The sequence below is a fragment of the Aquarana catesbeiana genome, linkage group LG13 (genome assembly GCF_042186555.1).
Source record: "Aquarana catesbeiana isolate 2022-GZ linkage group LG13, ASM4218655v1, whole genome shotgun sequence".
NCBI classification, from domain to species: Eukaryota; Metazoa; Chordata; class Amphibia; order Anura; family Ranidae; genus Aquarana; species Aquarana catesbeiana.
The window spans coordinates 208,957,514-208,985,021 of NC_133336.1; the positions used below are offsets into that span (position 1 = coordinate 208,957,514).

At 43.3% G+C, this 27,508-nt stretch overlaps 1 protein-coding gene across 1 annotated transcript in view; it reads right to left on the bottom strand.

Moving 5' to 3' along the window:
• Positions 1-27,508, bottom strand: part of LOC141117799 (NACHT, LRR and PYD domains-containing protein 3-like) — a 318,488-nt gene that overhangs the window by 218,068 nt on the left and 72,912 nt on the right. Inside the window, exon 4 of the mRNA XM_073610830.1 lies at positions 2,121-2,292. Within this exon, the coding sequence (XP_073466931.1) occupies positions 2,121-2,292 (172 nt within the window). The remainder of the gene's footprint in view (positions 1-2,120; positions 2,293-27,508) is intronic.

The window sequence follows — 27,508 nt, forward strand, 5'->3', positions numbered from 1 at the left end:
ATGCAGTTCATTGGCAAGCGTACCTAAAAGACCCACACCAAAGAACAAAGAGGACCTCTCATTGCTCCTCATCAGCTGGGATCTCCAACCCCACTATAGAATTGTAGAATTAGGTGTGTCACAGCCAAGTACTTGTGGGCAATCTGCTATCGGTACACCAACGTCAGATTGTACCAGGCAAATTTCCCTGCCCCAGCTGCTGTACCGCAGAAAGAAGTTCGCTCCCAGCCATCCACATGCCCAGCGGTTGAATGCTAGCTTGGCAAAATTGCTAGCACTTCAACTGCTACCTTTTCAGTTGGTAGACTCTGCCCCCTTCCGTGATTTTGTGGAATGTGAATACAAAGTTGCTTATGAATGGCTGAGAACCCCTTAGCACTCATTCTGACTCAATTTTGTCCAATGTGTGAAACACGGTGTCCATATCTCACAGACAGACTGAACTGCTGTTTATTGTATGTACCTTGTTTATACAGTGCTTCCAGCGGGTGCATCTGTTAGTGTATGAAATGGTTTGATTGGACCAGCTTGGCCCAAATCAGCTAGTTAAGGTGAAAGAAAAGGGCGTTCCGCCCAAAAGTGGAACTTCCACTCATAGTACTCTTCCCTCCCCGGTGCCACATTTGGCATCTTTCAGGGGGGAGGGGGGACAGCATACCTATCTTTCACAGGTATGGTTTCCCCACTTCCAGGAGCCTTAGCATGGATATTGATGTCATGGCTGGGGCTCCCTCCTCCTCCCACGGCGACCGGGCCAGTAGGAGAAAGGAGTGGAGCCTTGAGCATGCGCAGTAGGGTTCCCAGCGTGAAGCCAAAAGACTACACTGCCGGGTTCCCTAACTCGCAATGGAGGCGGATTTAACCCAACAGCTGATGGAAACATCAGCTGCGGTGCCGACATCGCTGGACTCCAGGACAGGCAAATGTCCAATTATTAAAAGTCAGCAGCTGCAGTATGTGTGTAGTATGTGTGTAGTATGTGTGTAGTATGTGTGCAGTATGTGTGCAGTATGTGTGCAGTATGTGTGCAGTATGTGCAGCTGCTGGCTTTTAATTTTTGCAGCCAAAAAAGCAAGCCAAGCAGGCTTGTAAAGAGGCTTCAATATGGAACTCACAGAGGCATAGATACAAAGTTTATTCATAGAAAAGAGACACAATTCTAATAATGTATGGCTATTAGCCACAATAACACTTTTATTGTGACAACGTTGTCATGATTTTTTAATATTGGTGAAGGTTTTACTGTTATTGTGGCTAATAGCCATACAATATTGGAATTGTGTCTCTTTTCTATGAATAAACTTTGTATCTATGCCGCTGTGAGTTCCATATTGAAGCCTCTTTACAAGCCTGCTTGACTTGTTTTCTTTTCTTTGCATATTCTATTTGGCTTTGGGAACCCCAACCTACTAAGTTGAGTCGGTAAAATAAATCCCATCTAAACTTTCAGTGTTGATATTTTCCCTATTTTATCATGTAATTTTAAAGGTTAAGTTCACCTTTTCTAGAGAATAGTCTATGCGGTCATGGGCTCCAGTACATATTAAAAGGCCTTGCAGCTTTGTAAAACATTTATTATAATTATTGTCCTTCCTGTAGGCCATTTGGATTCCTCCAGAAACCGGGCTGAATACCTTCCAGTTAGCAAACCCCACGTCCTGGCTTGTTGCTGGGATGCAAAAACTGTTGGATTTGCTCCTGTAATGCTATTATGCTAATAATTTTCACATCCTAACATAGCAGAATGTGGGGGTTACTAACTGGGAGTTTTTCAGTGAAACCTCTGGGGGACCCCAATGGCTTATAGACATGACAATAAAGCTCATGAACATTTTATAAAGGTGCACAGTTTTATAATAACTACTGGGATCCCATGACTGCATAGACTATTTTCTGGAAAAAGCCATTAGTAGAAATGAAATTCCAAACTGATAAGGAGGATTTGTATGGTAATATATACAAGAGCAAATCTACCAAAGAGAAAGAGAGATCAATAATAGTGGAGAGGAGTGCTATAAATATGTACTGTGTTTATCACTGATAATGGAGTTACATTTGGGATAATTAGTATCAATCATTATTTTATCACATTGTTGTCTGTAAACACAAAGTCCTTTTACCTGTCTGTGTGATCTCATCCAGAACGGCCAATAAATTAGGATGAGGATGATCTTTCCATAGTGCATAGAGACATTTCCAGAGTCCAATCACAGCTTTTCTTCCCTGATCCCGAATATCTTGTAACAAGGTGTGAGAGAAGGAAGACGGGTCTTTTTCCATTGATCGGTATTTCTGGAAAATAGATCTTATTATTGTTCCATATCTGCAGGTAAAATGTTACTTCAATTTTTTTAGTTAAATACATAAAAATCATTCTGGGTGCTCCATTCAGAAAAGAAAATATTGTCACCAGGAAGTTATACTGAGTGCTGCTGACACATGCCTGAACTCTGCCTGACTTTTGTGTGCTTTTTGCTTTTAGTAATAGGTCACTACCAGAGCCGCAGGCAAGAGAGAGACAACAGATCTGATTTGTACTATTAACCATGGCCTCAATCTTTACATCTTTGGCATCCAGTGCAGACACTCCCACTGTCAGCCTGATCTAAAATATCAGCTGGTGTGCAGGGGATGATAGGAATTTAAAATAAAAGAGATTAGTGGAATTTCACACAAGACATTTTAAAAAAATGACTGATTGTTTTTCAATAAGTGGTCTAATGAGAACTTTTACGGTTTATCTGTTTAGTGCTCTTCTTGAAGAATATTACTCTGAAGTACAGACTATGAAGCACATGATTAGTTTCCTCCAGTGGTTCTTCAGATGTCTAATGTTTTCACTTTTATACTGCAACTCTAATTCATGTTACTGCTGTTTACTTCTCTGAGACCCCCCTGTACATCAGAACTATACCTCTCCAATCTGTAGGGAGGGTGAGCTTTGTTGACTGGAGAGTTCTAGATATGACTCGGCATAGGCTATGCCTGACCTCTGCGGATATACTACTGCTTCCACACAGATTGCAGGGGTACTTGTCTGCAAAGAACAGTTGTTGTAGAGGGACTACATCTGTAGTATAAAAAAATATGAACAGTAAGGCTGTGCATACTTATTTTATTTATTTACAGCATTTAATAGGATGGTCCACCTCTAAAGACAAAGGCATAATGAAATACTTACCTTAGAATGAGGCATCGGCAGCTAATCCCAGTCACCCAGTCACAGTGCCGCTGCGAACCTCGGTGTGTCTTCTGGGTTCGCAGCTCCAGCTTGGTGAGTGCCCGGAGCCACAATGTCGTCACTCACACACATCCACGTGAGAGAGGTATGGCAGCGTCCGCTGGACCTTCACAGCACATGCTGACGCCAGCGGCTACATTCAAAGTGAATGTCTCCTAAACCGTACAGATATTATTTTTTTAACAATCAAAAGGTGCTTTATTGTGGTCATATCGGGTAAACAAAACATTCAGATTGACATAAAACAAAACAGAGATTGTTGATCATAGATAGTAGCAGAAAAAATAAAAGGGTATTTCCAGTAACATACTGTATATGTAGCGCACTACCCCCTTGGGGGCTACTAAGTTTTAGTTCTTTACCTTTGCCAATCGCTCCACTTCCAATCTCCCATGCACCCGCATAACACCAAATAGTCAAAGTTACACTTTAAGTTTCTTTGTTTGGGATTAAATCCGTGGGATCTCCAATGAAGTATATGAGATGTCCCATGAGGCCCCGTATCGTTGCCGGGCAGTTGTTTTAATACTTTCTTGGTTCCTTTCCTTTTTTATGTAATGCAGCACTCCCTGAATCCCACAGGTGAACATCACTCTGAATAATGTCTGCTGTAATGATTTCCCACTGCAGCTTATTGCTTCTTCTTTAAGATATCTGTCTGAGGATTTACTACTCTGAATAGCTCCTCCGCTTAACTCAATATGCTTCCTTCGGGGTATTGGTTCTTTAAGGTCAACACCTACACCACTTTCCTTATGACCCGCATACCAACATCCTTTAGGTACTTGAACATATTAGAAATTGTGGTCCTTGAATTTTCAATATAAGTTACTCTCTCGGCTCCTCCGGGTTTGCACTCCCTTTGCTCTCTCTGCCAATCAACAGTCCATGTTCTACTCACAGAAAGTCGATCACCCAGGTTTTCATCTGCCACTTTGCTCCTACTTCCTCCTTTTCTTGACTGACACCTCCCCGCATGGGAGCATCCGGTGGTTCCTTGTTGACTACATGCTGACTCCTTATCCAGGGCCTAGGCTCTCGGCCCCCCTGGATCCTCTTCTGGCACCAGGGTTCCAGGATCTCTGAACTCCAGGGCCGCTGGGCCTAACTTGTGGACTCTGAATCCTGAACTGAATCTGTGAACCCCCCCCAGAGCATGTGACCCTCTTTTATGTGAGACCTCCCCTTGACCAAAGGGATTAACCATTGGTCAATCCTCTCACATGGGTTTCCTGCCACTCAGGTCTCAGCCCATTCTCTCTCTCCAGCAAAGTCCACAGTGAAGCAGAGAAGGTTTTTCCTGAGGCCAAATGTAGGCAGCCACACCCCCTTCTATTCGGACACTTCCAACCCTGAATTATTATCCTGGCCTAGCAAAGAACACAGGCCTAGACAATTTTACCTGTCTCTATATCCTACTCTATCAAAAAAATACCATAAAGCACCTACCTAACGGTAGAGGGCGCTACATATATAACATACAGAATGCACTGTAACAAAAAGTGAACATATGGCTTGGACATGTAAAGGAAAATTGCAGACAGAAAGGACAGTGCAAGCATGCGGCTTAGGTAGAGGTCCATGGAGCCCATACCTTGTCATATTTCCACTGACACCCTATATTTATATATGTAATTCTGTACATATGCAAGGCGGCGTCAATCAGTGCTTCCCAGGAGGAGAGGGATAGGGGGAGCTGGTGAGATCCATTTTAGGAGAATCTTTATTTTGGCATAGAATAGGAGGTAGGAGATCAGTAGCTTTTGGTGATGAGACCGCTGTGCATCAGTGTGCACCTCTAGCAGTGCTAATTCTGGGACCACCGGAAGGGACAGCTGTAACCTAAGATTAATTTCACCAAACACTGCTGACCAATAAGATGATGTAACCAGGCAATCCCAGAACATATAGAGAAAAGTCCCCACCCGTGTTTTACATCTAGGGCAGTTGGGGTCCTGGTCTGGGAAAATGTGGTGCAATCTCTGAGGTGTATAATAGATCCTGTGGAGGAATTTTACCTGGATGAGCTTATCCCTAGAAGAGATGACCAATCTAGGACCCTGATCCAGACAGTACTCCCAGCCCTCCTTGTCTAAGGATGGTATGTCCCCATGCCAGACATCCCACAACCCATCCATTTTAGGGGTGCCAGTGCCCAGGAGTGCAGCATATAAAGTCAAGAGAGGCTTGTCTAGTTTACCAGGAGATAGCAGTTCATCAATAGGATCTGCCTGGAGGAGAGGCACCTGAGGAAATTGTGTCCTAGCGGCATGTCGCAACTGTAAGTATCCAAACCGCATCCACTTGGGTAACTTAAATTTAAGAGAGAGGTCAGAAATTGAAAGTAAAGCACCATGAGGCATAACATCACCCACAGTGGCAATGCCATATCTAGCCCACACTTGTGGGTCTGGCAGAGTGCAAAACTGTGGCAGACTGGAGTTTCCCCACAGGGGATGGGCTGGAGACCATTGGTTAGGGCGTATAAACCACCACCTCGCCACCACCCACATAGCCTGTGTTGGACCTGGAACCCTTGATAAGGCCTCGGGCCTCTGTAGATAGAGTTACATAGATTAGCCAAGGACCCCAACCAACTCGCTTCCAGGCAGGTAGCAGCATTTGATTTGGAGCCCTCAAACCACCACTGGACCATCACCAGCATTGCAGCCCAGTAGTAGATCTGAAAATTGGGCAAGGCTATCCCTCCAAGATGGGCCAGAAGCCACAGGGTGGAGCGTGCCAGTCGAGGAGTCATTCCATGCCACAGAAAGGACCCCACACATTTATAAAAATCTTTAAATAAGGAAACAGGGACCCATGTTGGACAAGTTCTGAAGTAGTAATTGAACTTAGGCAACATCACCATTTTAAAGGAGATTTATCTGCCCCAAGAGATTAAGGGGAGGTTAGTCCAGGAGGAACATTTCCTCCTCAAGGTGGCCATCAGGGGGAGAAGGTTCTCCTCCAGGGAGTTAGTTGGATTTTTGGTCACAATAACACTAAGGTAATAGAATTTGTCTACCCAGCGTAGAGGGCAGGGGGCGGCAGGTTTGACAGCATTATCATCAATGGAGAACAGAACCGATTTGGACCAGTTTTTGGTAACTTCTCAGGCATAAAAATTATCAAAAATCCACAAAGCAGCAAACAGTGAGGGTCCAGCATCATTTAGATATATCAATGTATCATCCGCATACAGGGACATATAAATGATAAAGTGCACACATGTGCAACAATACAAACTGTGAAATATAATCAAATGTGCAAACTCTATAATCCATAAACATATATGTGCAAATTACATAAACATAACTAGTGTAGCGCTAAATACAAACGCATTGCAAAAAATTTGTGTACGAAAAAAAAGAAAGAAAAAATTATTCCACAGTGAAGTGAAAGATAATCCTATCTTATCTCCATGTTACATATTTATGAAAAATATCAAAATGCGTGGTGTACCAACATATAAGAAAACGTTCATATATTAGTGGAGATAAAAAATTTTTTTAAATGAAAAAACACAAAAATAACGTGATAAACTTAAAGTGTCCACATTCTAAAGGAATATAAATTCAATCTTAGGGGATAAGAAAATGTCCCAAATTTCAGAGATGTGGCCGCAAAGTAGATCTGAAAATATTCTATTCCCAATGATCTATCATGCAAACAAGGCGGATTCCATGCAATGCAAATATTCCATAAATGTGTCCTCCATAATGATATGATCAACACAAAAGATAAGGTACTCTTACCAACTTTGGTGGACTCACGGGCCGTTGGCGGTGAGTCAAAAAGGCTTACACTGTCTCAGAATGGAGGACAGTATGGAAGCAGGTTATGTGCTGGTAAACTTCCTCCTCCAAATGGAATGCCCGGATCCTGCCCGAATGGTCTGCACGATCTCCGTTTAAGTCAGAAGTGGTAACCATGTATAAAGAAAGAAAAAAGGAGCCTCCACATGGTGTAAATCCAACAATTCAATTGGCATTTATTCGATCAATCACGACCATTAACAGTCCATAGAAAATATATAATAAAAAATATAGAATCGATTCCAGTATTAAAAGACAAGCGTGGTATGGGTGGCTGGATACAGCCACCCATACCACGCTTGTCTTTTAATACTGGAATCGATTCTATATTTTTTATTATATATTTTCTATGGACTGTTAATGGTCGTGATTGATCGAATTATTATATATATTCCCTACTCTTTTTTATATATGTGCAAATGTGCAAAAGATAAAAGAGTGAACAATACACCGTGGTGTGTGCCGTACACACAGCGCATAAGCCTCAATATAGACGTGCCAGCAAAAACTGTATATATGTCACAAATAAAAGTTCATATTATTCCTTGATGTGCAAAATAATAGTGACTCATTCCAATATTGCAGGTTTTGCAGTGGGGTGCTCAGGTGAAACAAAGGGGGGGTTGGTGGCTTCTTCTTCGTGCATAGAAACACACACTAGTAAGCAGTGGCCCCTTACCTTAAGGTAATGAAGTAACAGCAAAAAATGGGTAATGGTGATGGCTGAAAATAGGGAGTGGCGCTGTGTTCTAAAGGAGGGAGTATTGATATACAATTATCCTACTTTCTAATGTGACAAGTGCATCAGTGCAACGATTCAATCCCCTCACGAGTGTAAATTAGCAGTGTAATAATAAATTAGTAAAACATTGATACAATAGTGTATTATTTTTATTATTATTATTATACAGGATTTATATAGCGCCGACAGTTTACGCAGCGCTTTACAACAACATTAGGGCAGACAGTACAAGTACAATACAAATCAATACAGGAGGAATCAGAGGGCCCTGCTCGTTAGAGCTTACAATCTAGGAGGGAGGGTCAAGTTATACAAAAGGGTAATAGCTGTGGAGGATGAGCTAATGGAGAAAATAATGCAGTTGTTAGATAGAGGCAGGATAGGCCTCTCTGAAGAGGAAAGTCTTCAGGGATCGCCTAAAAGTGGATAAATTTGGAGACAGTCTGACAGATTGGGGTAGGGAATTCCAGAGGATGGGCGAGGCTCGGGAGAAGTCCTGGAGGCGGATATGGGAGGAGGTGATGAGGGAGCTAGAGAGCAGGAGATCCTGGGAGGAACGGAGATGGCGTTTAGGTTGGTATTTTGAGACTAGGTTAGTGATGTAGCTGGGGGCACAGTTGTGGATGGCTTTGTAACTTATTGTTAGTATTTTGAATTTAATTCGTTGGGCGAGTGGCAGCCAATGGAGGGATTGGCAGAGAGGGGTAGCAGACACTGATTGGTTTGTAAGGTGGATGAGTCTGGCAGCAGCATTCATGATGGACTGAAGGGGGGATAGTCTATTTAAAGGTAAGCCAATGAGGAGTGAGTTGCAGTAGTCAAGGCGAGAGATAACCAGGGAGTGAATCAGGAGCTTTGTAGTTTCACTGGTTAGAAAGGGACGTAGTTTAGAGATGTTGCGGAGGTTGAGGCGGCAAGCTTTGGAAAGTGATTGGATGTGGGGCTGAAAGGAGAGTTCAGAATCTAGGATAACACCTAGCACCCTGACATGTGTGGACGGGTGGATGGTTTTGCCATTGCTCTTCACAGAGAAGTCAGGGGAAGAGGCACGTGGGGGAGGAAATATTATAAGCTCAGTTTTGGACAAGTTGAGTTTGAGGAAGTGGTGTGACATCCATACAGATATGTCGGTTAGTAAGTTAGTGATGCGTGAAGAGACTGATGGAGTGAGTTGAGGGGTGGAGAGATAGATTTGTGTGTCATCAGCATAGAAATGATATTGAAAGCCATGAGAGGCTATCAGCTGACCCAGGGAAGAGGTGTAGATTGAAAATAAAAGAGGTCCAAGAACAGAACCTTGGGGGACCCCGACAGAGAAGGGAAGAGGAGTGGAGGAAGTAGAATTGTAAGTGACACTGAAGGTGCGTTGGGATAGGTAGGATGAGAGCCACTGAAGAGCACAGTCACGGAGACCGATGGAGTGAAGTTTTTTGAGGAGGAGGGGGTGGTCAACCGTGTCAAAGGCAGCTGAAAGATCCAGAAGTAGGAGTACAGAATAGTGTCCGTTGGTTTTTGCAGTTAGTAGGTCATTTGTGAGTTTTAAAAGAGCAGTTTCTGTGGAGTGTTGAGGGCGAAATCCAGATTGAAGGGGATCAAGAAGGTTGTTTTTAATGAGGTGGTCACTCAGTTGGTTGTAAACCAGGCGTTCAAGGAGTTTAGAGGAAAAGGGGAGCAAGGAGATAGGGCGTAGGTTGTTAAGATTGGTAGGGTCCAAGGATGGTTTTTTGAGTATGGGAGTGACCAGTGCATGTTTTAGAGCATCGGGGAAGACGCCAGAGGTGAGGGAGAGATTGAAGATGTGGGTTAGAGAGTGTAGGATGGGGTCAGAGGGTGACCGTAGCATTTGAGAGGGAACAGGGTCCAGGGGACAGGTATTTAGGTGGGCGATAGAAAGGAGTTTAGCAACTTCGTCTGGAGTAGTAGATTTGAATAGAGGTAGTGTCAGTTGTATCTGTTGACATGGGGTCTTAGCTGGGGGAGATACCTGTAGAGTGGAGATTTCATCACGGATTGTATCAATCTTGTTTTTGAAGTGATTAGCGATTTCCTGGGCAGTGAGTAAATCAGTGGGGGGAGGCGGTGGAGGACAAAGTAGAGAGTTGAAGGTAGAGAAGAGTTTACGGGGATTGGATGAGAAGGTATTAATAAGAGTTGTAAAATAGGTTTGCTTGGCAGTGTGGAGGAAAGAATAGTATTTTTGGAGGGCAGATTTGTATTGGTTGAAGTCTTTAAGAGACTTAGTCTTGTGCCACAGACGCTCAAGAGCGCGACTACGTTTTTTGAGAATTTTAGTGTCATCTGTTTGCCAGGGTTGTAGGGGTCGAGGCCTGATTCTGCGTGTAGTGAGGGGAGCGAGCTTTTCCAGGGTGGAGGACAGAGATTTATTGTAGATGGATATGGCTTGGTTGGGGCAGGACAGGGGGGAGATTTTGTCATAGAGGTGGTTGGTAGCAGAGTAGAGGAGAGAGGAGTTGAAGTTGCGAAAGTTTCTACGGGTGACGGTTAGGCGATTGGAGGGAAAGGTGGAGGAAGACAGGGGGAGAGAGAAACTAATAAGGTGGTGGTCGGAGAGAGGAAAAGGATTGTTTGAGAAGTTGCATGGAGTGCATAGGTAGGAGAATACAAGGTCAAGGGTGTTGCCATCAGAGTGAGTAGAAGCCTGGACCCATTGCTTCAGGTCAAATGAAGAGGTTAGACTAAGAAGTTTAGAAGTAGCAGGAATGTTTGTATTAGCAGGGATGTTGAAATCACCGAGAAGGATTGTGGGAATTTCCGAAGAGAGAAAGTAGGGTAGCCAGGCAGAAAACTCATCAAGGAAAGTCGATAATGGTCCAGGGGGCCGGTAGATCACAGCAATTCTTAGGGAAGTGGGAGAGAATAGACGTATACAGTGGGCTTCGAATGATGAGAGTGAAAAAGAGGGAGGAGGGTGAATAACCTGGAAGGTGCTCTGGGGGGATAGGAGGAATCCCACTCCACCTCCCTTGCGTCCATTAGGCCTGGGGGAGTGAGTCCAGTGAAGGCCACTCTGGGAGAGGGAAGCAGGAGAAGGGGTGTCATATTCGTGGAGCCAGGTTTCTGTGAGAGCAAGTAGATTAAAGGAATTAGTGACAAAGAGGTCATGAACAGCAGTGAGTTTGTTGCAGACAGAGCGGGCGTTCCAGAGGGTGCAGGAGAGAGTGAGGCTGGCGTTGGCAAGAAGAGGAATGGAGACTAGATTGTGTAGATTGCGACTACTGCCAGAGGGTGTAGGGTGATGGTGATGGGTGTGTTGGGCACAGTTAAATAAAGTGGGCCCAGGGTTTGGGGAAATATCTCCAGCGATTAGGAGAAGCAGAAGAGTGAGGGAGGTAATATGAGAATATGATTTGTATGAGGGGACATGCTTCAGTATCCTGGGGGGTATGTTAGCAAGTGGGCTTAGAGTTAGAAAGAGGTGATGAGTGCAGTAATAGGGGGAGGGGAGAAGTGAGGGTGATATGTACAGGTTGTGGGGTGGAGCAGAGGGATGTAGAAAAGAGAGTTTGAGGAGAGAGGCAGCAATTGTGAAAAGGAGGAGAGGCAAAGAGTGCATGTTTCAGAGAGGAAGATGATAAAATTAGGAAATGGGGTCACCTGCAGTCTTTTATAGTTTGCTTTGTGCAAATCGCTGAAGTGCAAGAGCAGAAGTGTCACTTATTTTCAGAACCCCACTTCTTTGGAAGAACCCCCTGTATGTGCAGCCCCCTGTATGTGTTCCCCCGTAAGGAAGGCCTTGTTTTTATACTGTGTGTTGGGTGTGGGTTGAATCTGGCAATTAATCAATTAGGAGGGCATATTAGCAACACAGCTAGCAGGGCATAACTTTCACACCACAATCAAACTGCAAGGGGACTAAAAGGCCAAAATTGTAAAGATAAGGCAACCCATAATTTAGGTAAGACTTAATGGCTAAATAAACATTGAAATAATGTGAGCATGGCTACAGATGGAGTTGAAACAGTGGTGACCAACAGATTTACCCAATAAGCTTTTTTTGCAGTCATGCAATGTTCAGTTTTAAGGTATGTGGAGATATAAACGCAGGTTTACCCAATAAGCTTTTTTGCAGTCATGCAATGTTCAGTTTTAAGGTATGTGGAGATATAAACGCAGGTTTACCCAATAAGCTTTTTTGCAGTCATGCAATGTTCAGTTTTAAGGTATGTGGAGATATAAACGCAGGTTTACCCAATAAGCTTTTTTGCAGTCATGCAATGTTCAGTTTTAAGGTATGTGGAGATATAAACGCAGGTTTACCCAATAAGCTTTTTTGCAGTCATGCAATGTTCAGTTTTAGTGTATACTATGAATGTAAAGTGATAAGTGTTAATTGGTGCAGAAAATATTGTAGACTGTATATAAATACGTTGATACAGTCATGATCCCATATATTGGAAAAAAAAAAGAAAAAATCATATAATATAGACACTGATTGCTTTGTGGTGATCCGTCTTATATAAAATCAACCCACTGTATAAGAATCCAAAGTGACAAGTGCAAAATTATGCTAAATAAATAATGTGGTGTTCAAACCACTGTACAGTGGTGTGCAAAAATCCTAAACAGACTAAAAATCTATATAATATATTCTTGAAATAAATCCTCAGTTGAATATATATCAAGAAAAAGTCCCATATGATGTGCAACAGAAAATGTTCATAAGATGATATAACGTGTCTTCAAACAGAATTCCTTCTTTGTAATAGAAAAAACATGCAGTAATTCTTAGCACTCTCCCCCTGATGTGATTGCACTCACCGGAGCGTTCTCCCCCTGCAGGGGTATGAGCGTGAGATGTTACTTCCCAGATACTGATATCCTTCCGATTCCTCAGGTGCCGATATCCTTCCGATTCCAAATAGCCCAATCTAGGTCATCCGCTCGCAGGGGGGGAGGGAGGTGGGGGGAAGGACTCGCTGTCCCCTATTTCAATCCAGTTCTCTGCCGGACATCCACTTTAGTGTGTTATATAGGAAATAGAAATAATCCACATAGCGTAACTCCGCTTTGATTATTTTATTTGTAAATAGTGATAAAAAGTCCAAGGAGTACGAATGAATAGCCAATAAAACTCAAAAGCTGATATCTAAAAATAGGAGAGGGAGCACACAGGCTCTCTTCCTCTCCACGCAATCCGGGGAAGCAGTGCTGCCTAGGACCGCCACTTGCCTTCCACCGGTCGAGTAACCAAAACCACGATCTCAGGATGTGATGTTGTGCGTGCCAAGATAGTCCCGTCTTACGCGTTTCGCCATACGGACGTCATCTGAGGTGCCTCCGATGACGCCCGTATGATGAAACACGTAAGGCGGGACTATCTTGGCACGCACAACGTCACATCCTGAGATAACACCACATTATTTATTTAGCACAATTTTGCACTTGTCACTTTGGATTCTTATACAGTGGGTTGATTTTATATAAGACAGATCACCACAAAGCAATCAGTGTCTATATTATATGATTTTTTCTGTTTTTTTCAATATATGGGATCATGACTGTATCAACGTATTTATATACAGTCTACAATATTTTCTGCACCAATTAACACTTATCACTTTACATTCATAGTATACACTATTGTATCGATGTTTTACTAATTTATTATTACACTACTAATTCACATTAATGAGGGGATTGAATCGTTGCACTGATGCAAGTAGGATATTTGTATATCGATACTCCCTCTTTAGAACACAGCGCCACTCCCTATTTTCTGTTCTCATTCCCCTGGGGTTACACCGAGGTATTCCCTACTTGCATAGGGGGGCAGCAGTCGTTCAAACACCCTGAAGCGCGGATCTACTGATAAATAAATGGTAATGGCTGTCTCTTCTTATGGTCCTGGGTCAGGATGTATTCTCCAGGGACCCTAGTCCCTCAATAGTTATCGCGGGAATGAGACAAGCAAAGGAAATACCAGATAGTGTAATACTGTTTAAAGTCTCAAAGTTTTATTCAACATTAAATGGGTACTCACATCAGAAGCAGGATAAAAATAATGTGTCTCCAACGAGCGGCGAGCTCATAAGCCAATGTCAGTAACGAGTGCCTGTCCCGTCCCTACACGTGACATCACGCAACACGTGACTTCATCAGGGGTTTCTATGGCCGAAGAAGAAGCCACCAACCCCCCCTTTGTTTGACCTGAGCACCCCACTGCGATACCTGCAATATTGGAATGAGTCACTATTTTGCACATCAAGGAATGATATGAACTTTTATTTGTGACATATATACAGTTTTTGCTGGCACGTCTATATTGCGGCTTATGCGCTGTGTGTACGGCACACACCGTGGTGTATTGTTCACTCTTCTATCTTTTGCACATGTACGTTTATGGATTATAGAGTTTGCACATGTGATTATATTTCACAGTTTGTATTGTTGCATATATATTTTGCACATTTTTAATTGCTTGTAATGTTATCCTTGCACTGTGCACTTTATCATTTATATGTATTTATCATGCCATACCACTACCCTTTATGTAATGATTTACGGCCAGTTCTAGGACTGACCCACTTGTAATGTGAGAGCTCCACTTACTTATTTGCAGTCTCTCACTACCCGTAGCAATATATAATTTATTCTGGGACTGTCCGAACTTTACTATTTATCTTTTATTGGGTTAGCGCAGCACCACCTCCCTTACTACACCTTTTTGATTATTTGGGTTGAGGTATACCCTTTCCGGTGCAGGCAGCTTTTCCATTTTGTAATATTCTCCTTACATGATAGCGCAGGAATAATCATTCGTCATTTTCGCATACAGGGACAGCCTCTCTTCCAGCTTTCCCAGCCAAAGGCCCAGGACATCCGGCGCCTCCCTGATCAAAATGGCCAGGGATTCCAGGGCTAGAACAGACAAACTGGGGAGAGAGAAATATATTCCCCCTAGCCCAGGATTTAAAGGAGTCCCACAGCACAGGTGGAGAGGCAGCGTCCTGGTTATATGTCCAGTAGTTACAAATAGAGGCAGTTAGCAGTTCCTGTAGGCGCTCATCATTCGCCCAAAATCTGGATAGTCTCCAAAGTCGGGATTCAGGGGGGTGGTCAGGGCAAGGGAGAGACACAGGGGGGCATGATCAGAGATACCCTTGGGAAGCACAGACATACCCCGGACAAAACCTGGTCTATCCTAGACAGGATCTCATACTGTGCGTGGCAGAGTGGCAAGTGAATTCTCTCAAATTTGGGTGCATGTGTCTCCATACATCCATGAGGGCAAAAGGTATCAGCCCACTGCCGAAGGTCAGGAGAGTCATGAGCCGAAGTATGCAATCTATCCATAGCAGATGAAGGGACCATATTGAAATCACCCATAAGATATACCACATCAGTATCAAACTGTATCACAAGTTGCATAATAAGCTGTAGAACCTGAACTGAGGCCGGAGGTGGAACATAGATCCCCACTGGCACCACAGTCTTGTCATATATATGGGCATGCATAATTACATATCTACCAGCCGTGTTGACTTCAATAAGCCTAAATGGCAATGTTTTTCTAACCAGGATGCTGACCCCGTGAGCATAGGTGGAGTATGTGGTGTGGTAGTGGAGGCCCACCCATCATTTTTTAAGGCAGATCGTTTTAGATCCCTGGAGATGTGTCTCCGGGAGGATAAAAATACGTGGGTTATGCTTTTGGAGAAACTGGAACACCAGGGACCATTTAACAGCGGAGTACAGGCCCCGGACAGTCCAGGAAATCACATTGAATTGAGACTTCGGAAGTGTGGAAAGATAAAACAGGGTGAAACACCAGCTCGCAAGGGCAGCAGCCCAGTCACTGGATTTTGAGAGGCAAATATATAGCACACATTGCACAGCATTACATACCCAAAGCCAAGAGGCAGTCTAATGTCAGTTCCATATACATAAAAACAGAATGAAGTACCTTTTAAAAACAGAAAACAAAAAAACCCAGAACAAAAACATTCCAACCCTCCCCCTCTCTGAATCCCCCACCCCAACCAAGGAATGCTTGTACCCTTAAACATATTACACCCAATGAGAGGAGGCATGGACCAGTGGGTGTAGTCTCGCAGTGGAGTTAGTCTGTCAACTTGGAGGAAATGGTAACTCCACTGTAGAACGTTCGTAGCAATAAGAAAATACAATGAAGGGCTTCTCCTGCATTTATAAGGAGAAGAAAAGATAAAAGAGCAAAACAAAATAGAAAAAATGAAACCGTTGATGGGAAAGTTTCATCCAGGAGAACAAGATACCTTCTGAGGAAATAGGAAGTATGGACATGTAGCCAGAATAAGTGTCCCAATTCTAAACAAAGTGTCAGAAACCATGAATCAGACCAAGACAGAAGTACAGTTAAATCACACTTGTTTAATAATAATAATAAAAGTAAATAGAACAAATGTAGTCAAAGTTTATTAACCGGAAAATATAGTCAGACAAGCCAGGAAGTCAGGAAGCCAGGGATCAGTGTAGTGGAACAGCAAGCAGGATCCTGAACCAGAAGGGATGTCAGCCAAGCAAGTCTTTAACAGGCACACAGGAGAGAGTCTCTGTGATGTTGACCAGGCGAAGGCAGAGAATATCTGGGCTGATGGCTTAAGTAAGCAGGACTGACGAGCAGGATATAATCAACAGGTGAGTCACTGTGGAAGGCCTCACTGTACCTCCTGGCTGCTTGGTAGTCATAGATGTTGAAACCTTATATTCATCAATCCCACATGAACTGGGTATGGAGATTATTGCAAAATTCCTGAATAAAAGAGGACCCAATTTTGCAGGCCTTAATAGCTTTGTACTACAGCTACTCTCCCACATCCTTACAAAGAATGTCTTTTCCTTTGACGGATCCCACTTCCTCCAGGTACAGGGGGTCGGTATGGGCACATATTGAGCGCCCTCATATGCGAACCTGTACCTTGTGGGGTGGGAACGAGACCTATTTGTTGGTGATGGGCACTCAGACCTTTTTTCCTATGTGCTGTGGTGGTTCCGCTATATAGATGACATTTTGTTACTGTGGGCGTGACCAACAACAGCATTTAATGAATTTATGGCCTAAGTCACAATGACTATAATTTGAAATTCACTATGCAATCTAGTCTTACCACTATTGCATATTTTGATATCACTATTAACATCACTATGGATGGCCTGATCAGTAAATTATATAGAAAACCCACTGCGGGTAACACAATTTTACACACGCTAAGTGCACACCCCCAGCCCCTCATTCAAGGTATTCCCTTTGGCCAATACTTGCACCTTAAATGCAACTGCTCGAGTGATCTTGATTTAAAACAGGAGGCAGACAGTCTATACGAACGGCTCTTAGCCATAGAATACAGCAAAACCAGCCTTAAAAAGGCTTTTAAAAAAGCTGTAGCTAAACCTAGGAATACCATTCTCTTTCCAAAACCCAAACAAACAGATTCCAACGTAACAAGGTTCATAACCACTTACTTACCACTTACTCTGACCAACATCATGTAATACGGTTGGTAATTCAAAGACACTGGCACATTCCGCTGGCAGATTCTATCCTAGCCAAATATATAGGACCAAAACCTGAAATCACCTATCAACGAGCAGGATCTGTCAAAGTTCGGTTGGTACGTAGCCATTATTGCAAAACCAATAATGTAACCCAAGATCCACCTGGTTTATTTCATGCGGGTTGTGTGATTTCTGTGACTTATTATTGGTGGGACCCTCTGTTCCCCACCCTAATGTCCGTACCCATGTTTTACGACACCACATCACTTACCAAAACTAAAGAAGAGATTTATATTATTTTCTGCAAATGTGGAGCTTTCTACGTTGGCAAAACCATCAGGCCATTTTGGAGGAGGATCAAAGACCACGTTTACTATGCTACTAGTGGTCTTCTTAACACCACTATGGGCTATCATATAGCCTTTAAACATAAATACAACCCCATGGTGTCTAAATTCGCTGTTCTTGATGTCATTCATGAAGACCCCCAAGGAGGTAATTTTGATAAATGAGTACTCCAACGAGAAACTCAATGGATACATAGATTACGGGCCACTATGCATCCAGGTTTGAATGACACAATACGTTTTAGACCTTTTCTGTAATATTATATATCATTAATATGTAGTTCATTTCTACAGATTGCATATGTCCGTGACATGCCTTTTCCCTCCTTTTTGTTTCCCCATGACATTGCGTTTCACCCGACAATTTTTTTGTCTATATTTTTGTCATTCTCCTATCTAAATTTATGTCACTTACAGTATACACATAGTCAACAAATAAAGGACCCTACAAATGGGCTATTGGGGTACCAGATGATATATAGTTGGTATAGATACTTTTTTTATTTATCTGTACTCTTAGCTATTTTGTAAACAATGGTAATATATTTTGTAATTGATTTGTATCTGTAAATGTTCATATGTATATCTGTTTTGTTTTTATTTAGCCTGTGTTGCCCACTCAGGGGACCTAAGGGTGACACAATGTGGTACCATTCCATATTAGGTGGCGATATTCAATTCATTAATTTTATGTCTCCCTGTATTTTTCTATAGAGGCATTCACAGCAGTGATATGCTCTGGTTTTTTCCCACAGTTATTGCAAGTCCGCTCTGGTTAGCTCCTTTGCTTCATGGGGACGCTCATGAATGCGGACCTATTGGAGTTCTATTTACCAGTTTGCCTACAAACCCCATAATTCACTCACTCACATTCACTCGTTGTCGTTTATCCTGCATATGCGCACAATGAGCGAAGATATGCTCACTGTGCCGCCTACGGTGTTTGCAGTATATCTTTTATGTTTGAGTGCAGTGGCCGGTCTGGACATGCGCACAACAAGCGGAGTCCCGCTCGCTGCCTACAATACCCACAACCCCTGTCTTAGTACGCCTGACACGATTACATCACATGACGCTGTTTCGGCAATTTGCTGAGACACTGCCGGTTAATATAAATAACCCTCATTTCTACACGGGCTTTGTGTGCAGCACCCGGCTGTCTCCCAGGGGCATGTCTGCTTACCTTATCCTCCATGTAAGTACTATCTACCACTCTCTTTGTGCGAGCACTTTGGCTGTTACCAACGGTCTCTATAATATATACAGTGGGGATGGAAAGTATTTAGACCCCCTTAAATTTTTCACTATTTGTTATATTGCAGCCATTTGCTAAAATCATTTAAGTTCTTTTTTTCCTCATTAATGTACACACAGCACCCCATATTGACAGAAAAACACAGAATTGTTGACATGTTTGCAGATTTATTAAAAAAGAAAAACTGAAATGTCACATGGTCCTAAGTTTTCAGACCCTTTGCTGTGACACTCATATATATAACTCAGGTGCTGTCCATTTCTTCTGATCATCCTTAAGATGGTTCTACACCTTCATTTGAGTCCAGCTGTGTTTGATTATAGTGATTGGACTTAATTAGGAAAGCCACACACCTGTCTATATAAGACATTTCAGCTCACAGTGCATGTCAGAGCAAATGAGAATCACGAGGTCAAAGGAACTGCCTAAAGAGCTCAGAGAGAGAATTGTGGCAAGGCACAGATCTGGCCAAGGTTACAAAAAAATTTCTGCTGCACTTAAGGTTCCTAAGAGCACAGTAGCCTCCATAATCCTTAAATGGAAGATGTTTGGGACAACCAGAACCCTTTCTAGAGCTGGGCGTCCAGCCAAACTGAGCTATCGGGGAGAAGAGCCTTGGTGAGAGAGGTAAAGAAGAACCGAAGATCACTATGTCTGAGCTCCAGAGATGCAGTCGGGAGAAAGTTATAGAAAGTCGACCATCACTGCAGCCCTCCACCAGTCGGGGCTTTATGGCAGAGTGGCCCGATGAAAGCCTCTCCTCAGTGCAAGACACATGAAAGCCCCCATGGAGTTTGCTAAAAAAGCAACAGAAGAACTCCAAGATGGTGAGAAATAAGGTTTTCTGGTCTGATGAGACCAAGATATAACTTTTTGACCTTAATTCTAAGCGGTATGTGTGGAGAACACCAGGCACTGCTTATTACCTGTCCAATACATTCCCAACAGTGAAGCATGGTGGTGGCAGCATCATGCTGTGGGGGTGTTTTTCAGCTGGAAAAAAAAGAAAAAAGAAATAACCGCGCTAAATATTGACGAAATACGTGAAGTGATCTTGAAAACTTCCGTTAGAAAATACATATGTGTATGAAAAACATTAAAAAATAATAAATAAAAAATGAATGAAAAAAATGCATAAGTCCATACATATATCTATGAAACAAAAGTTACTGTCCATATGTAATGGATGGAAATCATATGTAAAGTGATTATCCAAAGTAAGTCCAAAGGAGACCCTTGAGTAAACACAACCAAACTCAGTGGTAAGGATGAAAGAGACCCCGCATACAGTGATCTGCCACCACACAAATAATGCGAATACCACAAGGCAAGCAAAAAACAGCCTGTATCTCGTCCTGGTATTGAAAATCCAGATGGTGTGCTTAGACTGCATGCAGCATGGCTGGCAGGATATATTAAGGACTCCAGACTTCCATCTCACAGGCATGTAAATAAAAAGAAACTGGCCATAGTGTAATACTGGCAAAATGATTTCAATGAAAGAAGGTAGAAGACTTACATAAGTACATCAAAAACAGCAAAAGAGAAACCCTTGAGTGAACACATCCAAACTCAGCGATGAAAAAGAGAGAGACACCACACTCAGTGATCCGCCACCATACAAATATTGCGCTTACCGCAAGGCAAGAAAAAACAGCCTGTATACCATCCTGGTATGAGAAATCCAGCTGGCGTGCTTAGACTCCTTACAACATGGCTCAAAGGATATGGCAAGGACCTCAGATAAACGTCTCACAAGCCTTACTGTCCTACATCCATGATTCAAAATGTATCTATTGCTTCAGTTTTTCAGCTGCAGGGACAGGACGACTGGTTGCAATCGAGGGAAAGATGAATGCGGCCAAGTACAGGGATATCCTAGATGAAAACCTTCTCCAGAGTGCTCAGGACCTCAGACTGGGCCAAAGGTTTACCTTCCAACAAGACAATGACCCTAAGCACACAGCTAAAATAACAAAGGAGTGGCTTCACAACAACTCCGTGACTGTTCATGAATGGCCCAGCCAGAGCCCCTACTTAAACCCAATTGAGCATCTCTGGAGAGACCTAAAAATGGCCGTCCACCAACGTTTACCATCCAACCTGACAGAACTGGAGAGGATCTGCAAGGAGGAATGGCAAAGGATCCCCATATCCAGGTGTGAAAAACTGGTTGCATGTTTCCCAAAAAGACTCATGGCTGTATTAGATCAAATGGGTGCTTCTACTAAATACTGAGCAAAGGGTCTGAATACTTAGAACCATGTGATATTTCAGTTTTTCTTTTTTAATAAATCTGCAAAAATGTCAACAATTCAGTGTTTTTCTGTCAATATGGGGTGCTGTGTGTACATTAATGAGGAAAAAAATGAACTTACATGATTTTATCAAATGGCTGCAATATAACAAAGAATAAAAAATTTAAGGGGGTCTGAATACTTTCCTTCCCCACTGTATACGCTCCTTCATACCCTTTGTTTATAGGTTCAGCATGCTAATCCAGGCTCTATTTGTCATGAGCATTGCTTAATCCTAATAAGGATCTGTCTCCCCTATGTTTACTGGACCTTATAATGTGGCTCTGTTGGTTCCCTACATGTTTGGAGGGAAGGTTCCTACTTGCCCCTATTCAAACACTTGAAAACCACTAGTAGGTATTCCAATTTCCATATATTCTTACTTTCATATATTCCTTTTTACTGGCATATTTGTTAGAACCCATTGCATTATATCTGCTTTTTCACAGTTTATAATTTTGAAAATTCTCCACCTATCTGGGCTGTATAAATAGAAAATGTATTCCAGTCTATGGTACCTTCCATTTTGTCTGTCCCCTGTGGGCCTCCCCTGACTGGCCCAACATATGCTTTTTAAGATAACATGTTCTAGGTTTGTGCAATAGCTTTGATTTTAATGGCAATGTATCTCATTTCAGATAGTGAGATTCGTTCTCTTATTTGTAACGTTTCTGAACCTTGGTCATGTCCTGAAGAAGCCTAACGGCGAAACGCGTAGACGCACAAGGGCTCACTGTACAAACTGTAGTTTATGCATGTGTACTATGCTTTTTATTCCTCCTCGAACATTATGTCTATATCTTGTAGTTTTTTCAATAAATGCAACGATTAAATATTTTTGTCATCTCTCCATTGTTTCCTGGCCTAAAAAGTCCGATTTTTGGTAGTACCTCCAGTAGTACCATTTTTCTTCACTGTGGAGAGATAGGAGCTCGCAATTAACTGACATCTGGACAGCCAGCTCAGAGAAGGAAGGGCTGAGTCCAGCCATGACAGTATGCCCTCCTCAACAACCCCTCCCCCTCACAGGACCACCAGGCTTGAGGGGAAAACGTCTATGGAAATCATGGAGGAGGACAGGGTTCTTCCGGACTGTACTCTTTCCAATGCACCAGGTACTGTATGCGCCCACGGAACCTATGGAAGTCAACAAAGGACTGTACTTTATACTCAAGGTTCTCATCCTGTACAAGGTGAGGATGTGTCACCAAGGTGGTAAAGCAGTTGCAGACCAAAGCTTTTAATAAAAGGAGACATGGAATACATTTGAGATACGCATATTAGAAGGAAGGTCTAAAGCGTAAGCCACTGGGTTAATCCTGCGGAGAATACAGAAAGGCACAATAAACCAAGGGGGCAACTTCAGAGAGGGAACACGGAGTCTGAGGTTGTGAGATGACAGCCAGACCCTGTCCTCAACCTGATAGGAAGGTGCAGGCTGCCATCTGCAGTCAGAATGGAGTCTGTACCTATAATTGGCATGTCACAGATCCTCCTCTAACGCAGGAATGCTCTGCGGAACAAATGAGTCAGGCAACATGGAAGATTGGAAACCATAGTTCATCATAATTGGGGACAATCTGGAAGCAGAATTCAAGGCACTGTTGTGAGCTCTGCCCAAGTTAAAAGGTCTGACCAGTTATGATGGTCAGAAATATAGCAACATAGGAACTTCTCCAAGGACTGGTTGGCTCATTCTGTGGCCCCATTAGACTGCTGGTGATATGCAGAGAAGAAAGCAAGCTGAATTCCCAACTGTGCACAAAAGGCTCACCAGAACTGGGACACAAACTGACTACCCCTATCCGAGACGATCACCTTGGGTAGCCCATGTTAGCAAAAGATCTCCTGAGCAAAAATGGAAGCCAGTTCCTTAGATGTGGGCAACTTCTTAAGTTGAATACAACTAGACATTTTCGAGAACTGGTCAACCGCAACAAGAGTAGATTCATCCCAGGGTGACCAGCAGCCTTGAGAGAATGGTAAGTCTGGAGCATGGCAGTACGGAGACTTACAAGGTTTCTCAGGAGGAGCATGGACCTGAGCGGCAAGAATTTTGTCACCCAAAGGAGAAGTGAGACTGGTGTGAACCGTAGCCAGAATATGATCAGGAGGAATCGCAGGAACCGGAACCGACTCCATCTTGGAAGTGGAGGAAAATTGTTGCGACAAAGCGTCAGCCCTTACATTCTTAGTACCGGGTAAGAATGAGACAATGTAATTGAAACTTGACAAGAAAAGAGCCCATCGCGCCCTTCTGGGATAGAGGTGTTTAGCCTCAGACAAGAATGGGAGACTTATGGTCAGTAAGAATGAGAATTGGCACAGTGGTACCTTCGAGGAGATGTCTCCATTCTTTCAGGGATAAAATGATCGGCAACAGCCCTCTGTCCCCAATCTCATAATTGCATTCTGTAGGTGACAATTTCTTGGAAAAGTAGCCACAAGGATGCATAGTGCTCTCAGGAGGTATGACGTTGAAAACAGAAGGTTGCCAACTCCAGTCTCAGAAGCACCAACCTCAAGAATAAAGGGTAACGTAGGATCAGGATGTGACAACACAGGAGCAGAAACAAAGGCAGCCTTGAGACACGCAAAGGCCTTAATGGACTCCGGAGACCAACTCTGGGTTACCATCCTTTCTTGTCATATCAGTCAGGGGCTTGACCAGAGATGAAAAGTTATGAATAAACTTCCGATAATAATTGGCAAAGCCAAGAAAGGTTTGGAGCCAAAAGGTACAGCAGGCTTCCACAAGTACTCCTTAAAGGAAGGTCTCTCGGAGTCTGGAGTCAATAAGAATGGCAAACAAGATCAACCTCTCCAGCTCAGTGGGTATGTCTTGGTCTGCTATCTCATCTCTGAGGTTATCCGAAAGACCATGAGAAAAAGCAGCCACGAGGACCTCATTGTTCCATGCAACCTCTGCTGCTAGAGTACGGAATTTAATGGTGTAATTGGCAACAGTTCTCGTACCCTGTTTGATGGACATGAGGCTTTTGGCAGCAAAAGTGGAGCGTGCAGGAAAGTCAAATACCCCTTAAACCAGGACAATGACCTGGGGCATTCTTCAGAGCAGCCAGGTAGGCTGGGAGTATCTGCACGTGTCAGAACTGTGTGAGGCTCTATTGAAGAGACACAATACTCCTGCATACAGTTTTGGAACTTTGTGCTATTTCACTAAAGGGGACTGAGAGCTTCTGGTTCATAAATAACTTTGCCACTGATCCATAGAGATTGTGATTATACCTGAAGAAGTACAGTCCAGGATCTTCATTTTTGTGTACATAGAGAAGAACGTTTGTCCTAATATGATGTTCTACACATCAGTTTGGGCATCCCATAATTCCTATATCCTATTCACATTGTTTTCCCCAAGTAAAACAAAAAAAACAAGTCCACAGACTGACTTATTGTGTCTGGATATAAGTTGGAAGAGCTTGTTGTCTGGCTGTGCAGGAATAGGGGGACTCCAGATCCAGTGGGGTAGCATTAAAATTATTAATCATAAACATTTGATATACACCAATCAGCCATAACTTTATGACAACTGTGACCGGAGTTACATTGGGCGGGGGGCTTGTGGAACCTAGCTTACTTTTAGAGAGGTCAGGAGTATCCTGGTTCAGCTGCACAGGCCCCTCTTAGGTATAAGTCATCCTGTGTCTATAAGAGGGTGACCGAGCAAATGATGGACAACTACTTGATGGACACTCTGTTTATTAAGGTATTATGTGTTTTCTGCTAAGCATATCTGTCCCATTGTTAATTGTGTCACCTATTGTCTGATTAATAACAACATTGTCTGGGTGGGCATTGAGTCACCTAGGCTGGTTTAACCACCTCCCGCCCGGCCTATAGCAGAATGATAGCTGGGAAGTGGTTCTTTTATCCTGTCTGGGCATCATACGATGTCCAGCAGGATAACAGCTGCTGTGCGCCCATGGGGGCATGCATCGTGACGATTGGTGGTGCGGTGTGTCAGTCTGACACATTGCTACACTGATCTTGGTAAAGAGCCTCCATCTGACAGACACGAGTAGAGGAGAGCTGATCGGCTGCTCTCCTGACAGAGGGGGTCTGGGCTGATTGTTTATCAGCGCAGCCCCCCTCGGATGACTGCCCAGGACCACCAGGGATGGCCACCATACGGAACCACCAGGTATACCACCCTAGACCACCAGAGATATACCAATCAGTACCCAGGCAGCTGCCAATCAGTGGCAATTAAAAATGCCTGCCAGTGCCACCAGTGATGCCTATCAGTGCCACATTTCAGTGCTGCCTATCAGTGCCATCCATAAGTACCCATAAGTGCAGCCTTTCAGTGCCCAGTGTCGCCTATCAGTGCCCATCAGTGCCACCTATAATTGCCCATCAGTGCCACCTATCAATGCCCATCAGTGCTGCATATCAGTGTCACCCACCAGTGCCACCTATCAGTGCCCATCGTCACTGCCCACCAGTGCCCATCGTCACTGCCCATCAGTGCCATCTCATCGGTGTGGCCTTATCAGTGCCCATCAGTGCAGCTTATCAGTGGCTATCAGGAGGAGGAAACTTACTTATTTACAAAATTTTATAACAGAAACAAAGAAAAACTTTTTCTTGTCAAAATTTTCGGTCTTTTTTTATTCGTTTAGCAAAAAAGAAAACCCGCAGAGGTGATCAAATACCACTAAAAGAAAGCTCTATTTGTGGGAACAAAATCATAAAAATATAGTTTGGGTACAGTGTAGCAAGACCGTGCAATTGTCATTTAAAAGGTGACAGCGCTGAAATGTGAAAATTGACTTGGGCAGGAAGGTGCCTGGTATTGAAGTGGTTAACTGACTAGTTAATTAGCTCATCATTTTAATTATGTTTCTTGGTTCTAGTTTGTGTTGTTCGGGTAATATGATCAGGAGGGCATGTCCTCCTGTAGGGTATAAAGTATGTGTCCAAGTTTCAATAAACAGTCTTTCCTTTGGGAGTTTACCTCAACACCTTGTCTGTGTGCGGTGATTTGGGTAACAGGGCTGGCATTAGCTCTCCCTTTGCTCAGAACAGTTTGGAGGGCAGGAAGCATTGGTTGGTGAAAGGAAGCACATAAGTGGAGTGCCCAAGTGGTTCCATCACAACAACCCACCTAATATTGAGTAGATTTTGCCACCAAAACAGCCATGACCCATTAAGGGATAGACTCCACTAGACCTCTGAATGCATGCTGTGGTATCTGGCAACAAGCCATTGGTAGAAGGTCCTTTAACTCCTGTAGGTTGTGAGGTGGGGCTTCCATTGATTGGACTTGTTATTCCAGTACATCCCACAGATGCTCGATTGGATTGAGATCTGGAGAATTCGGAAGCCAAGTCAACACCTAAAACTTGTTGTGTTCCTCAAACCCTTCTTAAACCATTTTTGCTGTGTGGCAGGGTGCATTATCCTGCTGAAGAAGGATATTGCCATCAGGGAATACCTTTTCTATGAAAGGTTGTACTTGATCACTAGGGGCGGTCCCGACGTTCGAGTCAAACGTAAGTTCGACTTGAACATCGGGTGTTCGTTTGTTCACAAACAAACATAATTTATGGGGTGTTTGTGGCAAATTTGGTTGATTAGAGCGCAGGGAACATCACAGCTTTCATTTCAATAGCTGTGTGTTCCCCATCGCGCTCTGTCACATACAGCCCCTCCCCCTTGTCCGGGGAACTTTGATAGACAGATCACCCATCCCAGGATTGGACAGGTGATCTGCCTATCAAAGTGCCCAGACAAAGAGGAGGGGCTGTATGTGACGGCGTGCGGCGGGGAACACACAGCTAATGAAATGAAAGCTGTGATGTTCCCGGTTTTCTAATCAACCAGGCAGCGGCGGCTCTCCTCTCTCTTCCCCTGCACAGGCTGGCTGCAATGGGGACACAGGCTGCAATGGGGACACTGGCTGCAATGGGGACACTGGCTGCACTGGGGACACTGGCTGGCTGCATTGATTTCTTGTACCATGTCTGCAGTCTCTGACCATCTCCTGTACCATGTCCCCAGTCTCTGACCATCTCCTGTATAAAAATATTTTTTTAAAAATAAGTTTCGGTATCGGTCATTTTTGGTATTGGTTTCAGTTTTTAGCCTAGTGTATTTTCCATTTTTGGTATCAGTTTCGGCACCAAAAAACCCATTCGGTGCACCCTTAATAAATAGGTTATATATATATATATATATATATATATATATATATATATATATATATATATATATATATATATTGTGAGGGGTTAACTCGGCAGCGGGTGTGTGTGACCCCCTGGATGGGTTCACCACACAAAATCAGGCACAG